The 13,071-nt window shown below is 47.2% G+C and overlaps 1 protein-coding gene across 4 annotated transcripts in view; it reads left to right on the forward strand.

Annotated features, from left to right (window-relative positions):
- Positions 1-2,544: 2,544 nt before the first annotated feature.
- The window catches only part of epha4l (eph receptor A4, like), a 63,692-nt gene continuing 53,165 nt past the window's right edge, over positions 2,545-13,071 (forward strand). For 3 of the 4 annotated variants that reach the window (XM_050056775.1, XM_050056782.1, XM_050056791.1), the window contains exons 1-3: positions 2,545-2,769; positions 4,506-4,573; positions 7,072-7,735. In XM_050056775.1, the coding sequence (XP_049912732.1) occupies positions 2,673-2,769; positions 4,506-4,573; positions 7,072-7,735 (829 nt within the window). In that variant the 5' untranslated portion in view covers positions 2,545-2,672. The remainder of the gene's footprint in view (positions 2,770-4,505; positions 4,574-7,071; positions 7,736-13,071) is intronic. The other variant, XM_050056767.1, reaches the window with a different exon arrangement.

A 13,071-nucleotide genomic window follows, 5' to 3' on the forward strand; every position in this document is an offset into this window, starting at 1 on the left:
TCCCAAATATCAGCACATCAGGCTATAACACAAGTTTGTGTGTGTTTATTTCAGTGAGCTTGTGCATGTGTGTGTGTGTGTGTGTGTGTGTGTGTGTGTGTGTGTGTGTTAAGCAAAGGATTTAGAGTCGGTGTGCTTGATTGGCACACAATGCAGATGTGTGGGCAGCAGATGCCATCTGGAGAAAGCGGAGTGGGCTGCTAGAGGAAGGGGATGGGGAGAGGGAGGGGTTGCTACGCCACTTCCCCCACCTCTAAAAAAAACAAAAAAGCCGATGGTTTGACAGGAAGATAAAGGAAACGATGGGAGTGTAATCAATCAAAAACACTGTGACACAAATAAAGAAAGACAAGAGACACAATCCGCCCACTCCCACCCTGTCCTGACCACCATCGTTGTCCGCCATTGTTGGTCTGCAAAACTTTTTTTTTGCCATTGGCTGAAAAGATCAAAAGCGGCCCTCCAGGTGCCCCTCTGGCTTTTTAAGGTTGCCAGGCTCGTCGTCAGGGGAGAAAGCGAAGGAAAGCGGCCTTCATCAGGAGATGTCGTTTTGCACAATCAATGTTTGGGGGTAAATTGGACAATTTCTGTAGAGCACCAGGTGCTTTGTCTGCTTCATTACGCTGGTAAAGATACGTCCACCGGACGGACCATAACCCCACAAAGGCACAGTATCCCGTCCCAGGAGACTCTCATAAACCCACACACACCTCTCCTATTTCTAAATCAGCCTCATTCTTCTGGACCTAACATCATTTCCGTGAGCAATCCAAGATCAGGACTCCATAGCTGCCCTCTCAGACCAGTTATACATAAAGAAAACTCTCCCACTGTACTCCCTCGTTCTTTGAGCGGCATCTGCGAGGGAAAAAACAAAGCCACACTATGTCTGTAGAAGCATTTGAGACAATGGCAGGTCTATTCGCAGTGAGATCACCCCGATGAGAAAACTACTAGATGTTTCCTTGTATGGGCAGAAATAAATTTATCGTAGCCAAGTCTTGGAAGCCTGAGGTTGGTGTGACAGCTACAAAAAGGCATGGGAACTGGAGTGCTTGGAATCTGCCAAACGTGAACGCTAGAGGCTACAGACAATATTTTCACACAAAGACACATTCATGTGTGTCTTATGGCTCTGTGATGAGATGAGGGGAAGAGGGCCATTCAGGCACCTGCTGAGTGTGAGGAAAACTTCTTATAGCCTGCACTGCCTCACCATCACAAACAGGAATTTGAGAAATGAAGCCGTCTACATTCAAACAGCAGCTGCTTCATTTAATACTAATTATAGATTTCACATATCAGAAATAATCATGACTGAGCTCTGTTGTGACTTCTAAGGACTCTAAAGAAGACATAATATTATAAAGGTGCTGCTTGTGGTTGTGGAGAGCTCTGTGGTCACTGGTCGCAGTGTGTGGTGATGCAGAACGCCCTAACCTGCCCACACAGTGACAATCTCCCCTGCAGATCATTGAAAGGTTGCCTGCCTGCCGGTGCTACGGGCACATCTCATGGGAGCAATAGAGGACCTGTGTAGGAGGACATAAAAGAGTGAGAGCACCCTGGGCAAAACCCCAAACCTGGGCACAGCTGGCCTTTCTCAAACGCGGACAATGCAGCCTTTGTTTGAAGAAAGAACAGCAGAAGTAACATCAATTCCTGCACAGCACTCACCTCTGCAGCTCCACAACACCAGGTCTGCTCTGTACCCTGTAGTGATGGATGAATCTCTGTGCACATTTCATCATAAATACCCATAAAGCCTTGATAATATTAGAATAATAGCAAGTGACAATAATCCAATACAAGCTCGCCACCGATCACAAAACAGGCATTGTCAATTTCACAAAGTGCAATACCATGTAATGTTAGGGAGGTCATGCTCATGCTTGTTCTTTAATCCAATTTCGGAGGCAGAACAGGCGTCAGTATCTCCGCTAGGTGGCGACCTTGGTCTGGTGCGGCTCACCTTGGACAGCGCTGCGCTTGACTGGAGCCAGACTACATGCAGGATCAGCAGCACAGTGTGCGCGCTGAGGAACACAGAGGACACACACTGACGCATTGCATTTGACTCAGATTAATATATAGTTGAGGAGCAGTTTCTATTTTGCATTTAGAGTTGAGGAAGCAGCGGTTGAGGCAGACTTCAGTCCCTCAACAAACTACTTGAAATCTAGACAGCGCGCGCACACATGCACACTTCCCATTTGTTTCCCCTGTTGATCAAAAGGGCATTTCACCCCGTAGTTTATTCGTGTAATGTCAATCGGTGACTCGCAGTCTCCAGGAGTTTTACATCGCGTTTACCTGCATGAGAAGAAGCGCCACCTCACAGTGGCACCATCTCCTCGTGTCCCTAACTAAAGTGTCCACTGGTAAATGGGAGAGTGAGTTGTTTGGGGGGGGGGGGCTAGTTAATGATTATTCTCCCCCCTCCCGTCCACCACGTTTCCTATATGGATTGACGGGGTCCGCGTCAGAGCGCACGGAGTAGACCCGCCTCCTGGCTGTGGTGCGCTCGTTGCGTCTCTCTCCCACTGTCCGCTTCAAACCCATATTCCACTGGGAAAGAGAGAAAGGGGGAGAGAGAGGGAGTGAGAGAGAGCAGGACCTGGGAGAAGAGCAACGAAAGAAAAAGAGGAGAGAGAAACGGAACAACGACACAAATGGCACTCATGGCAGGGATTTTGTTCACGGCCACCTTTCTTGTTTTTGGGATTTCTACATTTGTTTCGCCGGCACGGATATACCCCCCAAATGAAGGTAAGGTTGTTGGGGAGAAAAAAATAAATGCCGCGGACTTGTGACTTCATCCCCGCTCCTTGTCTCTGCGTGTTTGCGCCGCGGAGCCTCACTCCGTGGCCCCTAGTTGCGAGTGCGTGGAGCCGCGATGAGTTTAACGGTGGAAAACACCGACGGTCACCTTTACGCAGCGACTTTTGCGGGGTTTTACGAGAACGCAAGTGGAATGAGAAGTGGCTGTCCAAATGCGCATCGGCTGATTTGGTGTCTGCTCGGGCTGGGGATCGTGCCTGCTGCCGTAAAGCCTCCGAGCAGGGATACTTCCAGCTCCGATACGTGCTGGTTTCTCTGTTAGAGAGAAGGTCAAGACACTCTTTCTCTAAAAAGAAGTTTAATGTTGCGCAGCATCTTGTAAACGGACGGCTTGTAGAACCGAAATGAAGTGCACAGACGAGTCAGTGGGAGACTCGCAGATCGGCACAAGCAGCTCTTTATTTATCAATTTCAGAATTGCTCACAGTGATCGCTCCTGCTGTCACAGCGGGGTTTGGGTAGACGGTGATTATGGAGATGACATATAAGCCATTTGCGAAAGTTAAATTGTGCAGCTCGGTGTAATAAATGCACGCAGCATTAAAGAAAAGCCCCCAGTGATATATAACATGCCATCGGTTCTATGCGCTGCAAGGTTTAGGTTTACAGACACAGTGAAGTGCGAGATGTTTAAATCGAGCACGGCGTGTTCTGCACAAAACAAGAGCTCGGGAGGTTTCGGGACTGGAGTTGCCAGCTCGGGGTCCCGGGGCGCAGCGTATCCAGTTTCAAAATGTTAGGCCCAGTACAGGTTAAAGCCTACTTTCCAGTGCAAACACAAATAAATAAAGTACTTTATTATATTTCAAACAATCCCATCGGATACACTGAGTCTGTTCCCTGCAGAATCATGTCTCTGTGTCTGTTCTGCAAAGCTGTACGACACAACAAGTCCACAAAGACGCATCCCGGGCTGTGTGAAGTTAAATATGTAACAAATGATCCAAATTTAAAATTGTTCAGTCTGTATTGTGCCTAATAATTTATACTGTGGACTTACATAACAGGCTTTGTAATTAATTTATGCTGAGCAGCCGATTGGGCATTTTACTCACACCGAATTCAAACCCCTAAAAATAAATAAAATAATCAAAGCAATTTAATTTAATCGAACATATTTCTTTCACAGACATAATGTTTCACCTTTTCCTCGATTAAATATTGTGTAAGACAGTGTGTCTGTGTGTCGGAGACATTTTAAATGCGTTTTTTCTTCCAAGTTTATGCACACGGCTCCCTAATTGATTCCGATCACATCAAACATGCTTCGGGCCGACGCTGAGGAAAATGTAAAGTATTACTACTTTAAAGACACTGGGGAAATACATTTGTCATTCGCAGAAATTCTCTATGTTAACGAAAATCAATCACAACGACATGCGTCAGGCGCAGCAGGGAATTGCACATAGCAAAACATTTACAGGACTCGTTGGCCTACAGTTTTTTATTCTCTGAGTGCTCTGACATTCATCATGAGAGCGTTTTCCTCCTCCATAAATGGCTTTAACAGTAAAGCCCATTCATTTAGCTTTTGTTTGTGGGAAAAACAGGAACCCATTTTCCCTTCTCGGCGTGTCAGACCTAAGTGGATTATACATGCCAATGCTGATGTTGTATGGACGGGCTGAGGCTGCGTGCTCACTTCTCCCATTCTTGTTTTCCAGTCACGTTATTGGACTCCAGATCTGTACAGGGGGAGCTGGGATGGGTCGCCAACCCGACAGAAGGAGGGGTAAGTAGTGCAAAGAAGTGTCCCCTTGTTAGGACGCATGGTCCCCTATTGAGCAAAAAATGGAGAGATAATATCCATTATTGGCAAGAGCTCCGGAGTGGACCGCCAAACAGATACACAGCCCTCTTTGATAAGATTTAGTCCTGGTGAGCCCTTTATGGCATCATTGTTGATGATTTATTGTGCAGCTGTCTGCACTGTAGGAGCATTGGGCGCAGGGTGAGATCAAGGCGTAATTTCCAGTATCCTACACGAAAATATGGGTAAATTAGAATTTTGTTGTGCATAGAGGCCCGGTGGAACACCCTCCAGGGCCCCATGGGGTCCCCGGAATCCACTTTAAGAACCACCGGTCTATAGGCACCCCCCTCAACCCCCCAACCCCTGCTCCCCTTTCTCCTCGCTTCCCTTCTCTCTAACCACTCTGTAATGGTCAGATGCAGGGGCCGATACTGCAGCGGGCGTCAGGTTTCCTGAATAGACGGTGGATTGAATCGGTCTTTGTGGAGAAACTTTATATCCCTTTCCACCATTGAGTCGAAGAGAGGGAGAGAGAGAGGAACTTGGCAGCTGAGAGAGGGTCCTCTGGAATGGATGAATAAGGGGGAAAGTGCAGAGGGGTTTAGCTCTTGCCGCAGGATGACTGGATCTCGCTGTAAAGCAGCGGGGAATAGGGTCGACCAAATGCACGATCCCTCAGTCTAATTGGGATATCTACAGTGGCCCTGATAAGAGGAAGAATAGGGGCCCCACAGTGGCCACGGGCATTGGTGGTTAAGGGAAGGTAAGGGACATGCCATGCCTTAACCAAGTCTCAATTTGATCACGGCCAGAAATGCATTTGAAAGTCAGTGTTGAGCTACATGAATAATTGTTGATGTTAAACAAATTACAGTGTTTGCCAGTCAGCATTAACCCCTTCATTTGTTCTACTCACAGAAATGTGATGATGAGCACAAGCGACCCTTTTAATGTTTCATGAAAATTAATACAAATTAGCAACAGTCGTGTCAGCTAATGAATAGGCACCCAAGGGATGAGAATTTCACCTTGTGCAGCTGTTCCAGGCTCTGATCGCAAGCTCTGCTCAATGAACTTGGCCGGCGCCGTGCTCAGGTCCTCCCCTCGGCCATTTTATCACAAACAAGTGATTGACAGGGTCCTGGCAGCCCCGGCAAGCCTGCATTCACCCTCTCATTACGACCAATTGGCCTTATTCTCCCTCTTCCCCACTATCGGGGAAAGGTGCGGCCTTATCTCAGCGCCGCTTGATTTCCACAACAAAAGGGGGGCTAAAGGAAGAGAGCAGAGTGGAATGGAACAGCGGGGAATGATAGACATTTTCTCGAATCATGCAGCCGCAGCTATGTTTAGCATTATCCCACCCTCCTCCGGGGAAATAAAGCTTTAAACCAGATTGTTTATGATAAGGCGTCAAATCAAATCTGGCAGTATAACCCGTATCTTCCACTGTTCCATTATGACTTTTTTTTTAATACAGTTTTCTAAATGGTTGAAGCTACGGCAGCCAAAGGCCTGTCTGCTCTTGTTTACAGCCCAGCTCAGTCAAAGACTCTATTTAAAACACACGGCGAGGAAACTTAAGGGAACACACCGCTTTGAGCCTCGAAAGACATGCTTGTATTTGCTCCGTGGTGATCTGTTGAGAGGGGAACTTTATCATAAGTAAAACAAACATTCCCTCCTGGCAAAAATAAGCTCGGATAACGTAATCCATGCACCCCACGTCAGCGTCTCCCTCTTTCTCTCTCTCTCTCCCATGAGTTCATACTAACAGCAGCAGCGAACATGTGTGCCTGTCTCCCACTCCCCATCATGTATGTTGATGTAAAGCAGGCGCACATTAGATCATTAGCATTGATTCCAGAACTTGAGTTTTTGCATCCACATGATCCGGTGTTTTTATTCTCTCCTTTCTATTCTGATACCTCGAGACATACTCGTCTCTCAGTATGTGTGTGTGTGTGATTTTGTATACCACTCCCCAAGTAATTGAAGTGTAGGCATTACAGAAGCATAGAACTAATTGCAAATTTCCTTTCTCGCAGTTGAGGGGAAGCCATGAATATTAATATCTTTGTGATTCTATATTAGGACCTAACAAGTCTATTAGGTGCCATTCATAAAATATGCATTAAGTTTAGCCATCAATTAATTGCTCTGCAGAGACTCAAATATTGACTAATCTTCCCCGCATGCTCTTTTGCACAGTATCTCTCATTCTTTGCACAGACTGGCCCCCAGTCATGTGTGATACTTACATGGTCCATTTTAATTAAGAGAGCGTTTAGTTTTTATATTTCTCTGATGTCCTTAACCTTTAACAGTTCAGCCGTGACACTGCTGTAGCATTTTCCCACCGTTCTGAATGTCCTCAAACTGGTTTGGAACTCAACAAAGGTAATTAAGCTGCTGATTGAACCTCAGAGGTTTAAGAATATCCCTGTAACATTTTTATTGTTGTGTCTTTTCCCCAGTGGGAGGAAGTGAGTATTATGGATGAAAAGAACATTCCCATCCGGACGTACCAGGTGTGTAACGTCATGGAGCCAAACCAGAACAACTGGCTCCGCACTGACTGGATCCCCCGAGGCGGTGCCCAGCGTGTCTACATTGAGATCAAGTTCACCCTGCGGGACTGCAACAGCCTCCCGGGGGTAATGGGAACCTGCAAGGAAACCTTCAATCTTTACTACTACGAGTCCAACAACGACAAGGAGCGCTACATCCGCGAGAACCAGTTTGGCAAGATCGACACCATCGCTGCAGACGAGAGCTTCACTCAGGTGGACATCGGCGATCGCATCATGAAGCTGAACACAGAGGTCCGGGACGTGGGTGCCTTGACCCGCAAGGGCTTCTATTTGGCCTTCCAGGATGTTGGAGCGTGCATTGCGCTTGTGTCCGTCAGGGTCTTCTACAAGAAATGTCCTCTAGCGGTGCGTAACTTGGCCCAGTTTCCTGATACCATCACTGGAGCGGATACGTCCTCACTTGTGGAAGTTCGTGGCTCATGCGTGGATAATTCGGAGGAGAAGGAGGTTCCAAAGATGTACTGCGGGGCTGATGGAGAGTGGCTGGTGCCCATTGGGAATTGCCTGTGTAACCCCGGATACGAGGAGCGCAATGCAGAATGCCAAGGTAAAGAACTGACATTTGTCTTGTGTTTTTTGGGGCTGACTATTTTTCCGCTCTCTATTTATAGATCACTCTCTCCCCTCAAACCCTGCCAGTCCCTACAGTATCCCAACTCTTTAATTTCCCCCCATCCTCTTGCTCTGCCTCTTTGTCTTTATCCCCCATGTTTCGTTCTCTTTGTCCTTCCCTCCCCTCCCTCGATTCACCCACCTCGCACTCTGTTGGATATTTTTTACTCCTCGCTATCCTTCTCTCTACAGTCTTCTTTCCAGTGCCTGGTTGGGTGATAGAAGCAATGATGATTGTAAATGGAGTAATTAGCGGACCCACTGGGAGGTGTTGTGCAATGGGATGCATCCCTGGAGAATAGGTGACACCGGGAGAGGAGGGTAGAGCTCCAACTGGTTCGCACCACCGCTGTGTCTTTCACCCCCACCTGCTCTTTCTCTTATTCCCAATGGAAACCGAAGCTGGGAAAAAGAGATAGACAGCTTTAGAGGGAGGGAAGGAGAGAGAAAGAGTTTATCATTCCAAGCAGGTATGAGAAGAGTGAAAATACACAGCTGTGAGATGGGGTTGAAATAGTGCTATTTGGTAGGGGGGAATAGCCCTTCGTGGACGATTATTCTAGTCTCAGCTTGCCGTGATCCTATACCAGGCTGTTTGATGAGGTTTTAAGGTCAGTGCAGAGGGCCTCCTTTCAGATTTTTTTTTAAAATCAGGAGCATGATAGAACCTTCAGCATGTTGCTGAATACAGAACATTGCCTAGAATTGCCCATTAAACGATGCCAATAGAACTTTGCAGAATTTTGCCTTCAGATGTTCCCAGCTCAGGCTCTTAGGAGAAATGCCACTTGATATATGCCGCCCTAATTCAGCTCGCTTGTTTCATTGCATGCAGTAGGTTGTAGTTTATGGTATGCAGCAGTGTATTGTGGATAGCATCTCGTAGTATCCAGCAGCTGTTTTGTGGAACACATGCAGCATTTTGCCAAGCCGAGGCTCGCAGTTGTCAGCTGGCCAGGCGAGGGGATGCCAATTCTGCCACGATGGTTTATTGGTGTACCCCACCCGCCACCCACCACCATCACACACAAAAAGCAGCGAGTCACAGCAGTGAGGGGTCAGAGGCTGGGCACGGGTGATTAACAGGGGGGACGGACCACTACACCTCTCCTAATTTACGAGGGAGCCTTTATCTTGGAGGACTAATTGCGTGACAAACAGGTCTGGTGATTTAGGGGTGCTGTTGGCTGCTTGGGGGTGGGGAGGCAAAGGGGTACAAGTGAGCTGGGGGGAGACCAGAAAGCAGTTAGTGACAGAGCTGTGTAATCTTAGATTGGCTTTCTATTATGCAATTTACTATAATAACCTCTCTTGTTTCAATCAGAGTGAGAACCCTGATCTCATACTGTATAGTTTTAATTTTCCTCAAACATTGAAACTGACTCCTTATCGCTTCCCTTTAATTCCAGTTGAGATAAATGGCTCTGACTCTCCAAAGAAGGCAACAAAGGAGTTGGAAACCTTGCTTTTATATGACTAATGCAGTCTCGTAGCGTCTGCCAGCCTCTGAGCTGGCAGTATTACTTTTCAGGCCAATATATCCATTTAGTTTACATATCACTGCATCTGCTTTGGTTTGTTTAAGTTTACAGTGCCAATGCATCCACGCCATTCACTTTTAGCCTCAATTACATAGTTTAAAAAGTTTCTCAGCATTTCACTTGCAATTGGAAACTGGATAATGCACATTGGGTTTGATGCTGCACGGCTGCCCGAGGCGTCAGCGTGGGTCAGATCCAGTGACTGAAGGGTTAAAAGGTGCTGGCCACTGTCACTCTTCAAGTGCACTGATGAGCTGGTTAATATTCCTCTGTGTGACAGGCTCTATAGGAGAGGGGCTCTGCTCCTATATGACCATGTTGACCAAAGGACTTTAGCTGGTTTTCGGGGTAGGGGGGTGAGTATCTAGGCAGAGTTGTGGTTTAAGGTGTGTGTTAACAGTTTTTTGGCATTTTAAAAAGTTTAAAGAAGTATACGAGAGTGAATCAGCCCTTGCTCACACTATACGGCTTGATCTGTTTCGAAACCTTCCTTTTTAAAGCTTTTCTATGCTGCACACAAGCCCAATTGTGTGTGTGTGTTCGCATAGTTGTGCGTCTGTGCTTGTCTTGTGTGCGTGCGGGGTTACAAGGGCACCTTGGCCCCTGGTTCCCAGCCCAGGATGAATGGGCTCTCCTCCATCATTGTTTGGGGCAGCAGCGGAGCCGACTGAGGCTGGCGATGTTCGGGGGGGGGGGGGGGTAGAAGGTAGAAGGGGGGGCTGATGGGGCACGTAGGGATTGTATTCTCCACCCCTGGCAGGGGTCAGGGGTCATCCCCTTCTGCATCCATCTTGCTGCTGCGCCTGACAGGGTCGTGGATCCAGGATTGATTAAGACGTCAGGATTTTGACAGCTGCAGCGGGGGTGTGTATGTGTGTCTGTGATCGAGGTGGGCCAAGGGTGGCCAGGGTGTACACCCAGGGCCAAGGCAAGAGGGGCTACCAGGGCACTGAGGGCCAAGGGGGCCCCTGGTTTAAGGAGAGGGGACTCTGTCTGTTTGCATTTGGGATCCCTTTCCCTGTTAACCACCTCCCCCCACACGTATTGCTGATGAAGGGTGGGGGTCAGGGAGTCCCTTCGCTCCTCATCTGGTGAGGGGGTCCCTACTGCTGGAGGAGTGGGGGTGTTGATGAGGAGGTGGGAGGGAGAGATTAGTGAAAACTATGTACGTCATTACGGGGAAATGATAATTACCTCAACTTTTTTTTTTTTAAACGATGGCAGGATTTTAACCTCTGCAAAAAGCAATGATGTGTGTTTTCAGGTAAATCAGCAGATCTCAAGATGTGTGTGTATCCTCCAAGTTAAATTTGTTGGCGTGTGTGTTTGTTGTGGAAACGGCTCGGTTGAGGCGTGAAGGTGACAGACACTTTTCACACTTAAGAATGCTGGTTCATGGTTGAGCTGTGAACCGGCACCCTACAACCCATCATCATCACCACCAATCAACACACACCCACACACACACACACACACACACACACACACACCCTCTCTCTCTCTTTCATAGTAGCTATAGCCCCTTTTCAACTGCACAAAAAAAACCTGCTAACACCTTCTACCTTCTGGCTTTTAAATGTAATGGAAAAGGTCACAATCAGTATTCACACCTGAATCAAATGACTCTGCAGTAGTCACAGGTATTTATCGGCTCCAGGTCCGAGTGGCATTGATGGAAACACAACACCTGGGTGAATGCACAAATTAAGCTCCTTTAGCGGCGAGATGCAATGACGCGCCACCACAAAATACTACCTGTCTCCGCTCAAGCAGCACTTTAACATCGATCCAAATGAGTCTGAACCAAGTTTGAAAGAGAGACTAAGTAACTAAGAGACTATGACTAAGAATAAGTAATAGATAGTAAGTTTTAACAGGCACACAGAAAGGCACACTCGTGAGCAGCAGAGCCGGGTACACAGCTCTGGCCTACTGGCAATGGGACAGGAGTCTATAGCATATTTTTAGGGGGTTTACCCATGTTTTAAAAAATCTGCATACTAATTTTGGTGCAAAGAGGGATAACATTGCCTCAAAAACATGAACCAAGTTAAGACTAAAGTTTCAGAGTGCTTTACCTGCACATTTTGCTCCCATTTATTTAATAAAAACACTAATGCATTCCTGTTTTGCTGTATTAAGTTTCCCCTGAAGAGAGCACCACTTTGCATTTCCCCCCCCAAACCTGTTTGCATGTATGTGGATAACGGCTTAGCCTGCTTGTGATGTCAGTGTGTGATCGTGGCATTTTCTCACCTGAGACCCCCCGCCGCCCTCTCTATTCCCAGCAGTCTTTGCTGAGCTGGAAACTCTCATTCATGTTGGATTAAGAGGTTTTAAGGATGAAGTTTCTCTCCTGTGTGCCACTCACTGTGTGTGTGTGTGTGTGTGTGTGTGTATCTGGGTCTTCCATTCTCTCTCCCTCCCTCTGTTGACAGTGTTAAATATGCGCTTGGGAGCATCATTCTAAATTCACCACGTAATTCTATTTAGCCTGCCGGTCCCCGATGGCTTTAAACACACAGACTCAGTCCCTTGCTCTTCCTTTCCCTCCCCTGTTTTCCTCCATCTCCTCTGCCTCTTCTGTGTACACACAAATTAAGCATTTGCATCTTCTTCTCGGTCGCTTGCTTGTTTTTTTTTTTCATTTCTTGTGTCTCTTCATATTTCCTGTTGCTTCAATGACTCTTGATGAGCGTTTTTCATTTTTATCATACATCTCGTTCTCCTTTTATCCCCCTCCATTTTTCTGTGGAGTTTCTGTTAGCAATTTTCACCCGTCTTTTTTATCCCCCTCTCTTTTTTTCCTCCCTCTCTCCGCTCCGGCCGTCGAGGTGGTTAGTGTTCGTCAGCCTGTCTCTGGTGGCAGCAGCAGGAAGTGGGCTGAATAATGAGATTACCTTCACTGTTGGGGAGGGAGGCAGCGAGGAGCAGCACACGGAACATCATCACCTATCATTGTTCCCACAAACGCGCACATGCGGGCGCGTGCACGAGTGTGTGAGTGTACACACAGACCTGCATAATAAAAATCACACATGCAGGGAAGGAGGTGACAGCAATCAATACGTGCATGTACGCACCCACATGTAGAGCCGTGCACGCAGGCTCACACAAAAATCCAGGCACACATGTGTACAAAAGGACATATTAAGTAATAGACTCAAGTACACAGACACATTCATAAATATGTATAGCAAATGCACACACACACAAGCTTTAGCACTATGCACACACAGACACACACTCAGAGCTGAGCAGAGCACAGCAGAATGGAGGTGAATGTACTCATCACTCTCCCTGCCACCAGAGAGGCTCATTTTGTGCTGCTGAATAGAGACGAGGAATCTATTACCAACGGAGAGCAGGAAAGAACAACAGATACAGAAAGGGAGGACAAAATGTCTCATGAGCAATGCTCCGCCACCCTCCCCTTCCTGCTGCAATAATTGCTTAAAGCATTTTTTTTATATTCTGTTCCTGTTTTGCTCCTCAATTGATGCAAAAAAAAAAAGAGTCCTCTCAACACGCACAAATCCTCCCTTGGATGGGTGGAGGAGGGAGGTGAGGGGGAGAGTGGTAATTCAGCCGTCATTAGCTGAGGTGCTGAAATGTTTTTCCTGCCCGGGCTGCCGTCCTGCTTCAGTGTTTGTTCCCTTTGCAGTTCTCGACACTCATCACCCCTCTCTCCTTCCCCTCGCTGTGCCCTGTTCAGGGCAGGAAGCCACCG

The sequence above is a fragment of the Epinephelus moara genome, chromosome 2 (assembly GCF_006386435.1).
Source record: "Epinephelus moara isolate mb chromosome 2, YSFRI_EMoa_1.0, whole genome shotgun sequence".
Classification (NCBI taxonomy): domain Eukaryota; kingdom Metazoa; phylum Chordata; class Actinopteri; order Perciformes; family Serranidae; genus Epinephelus; species Epinephelus moara.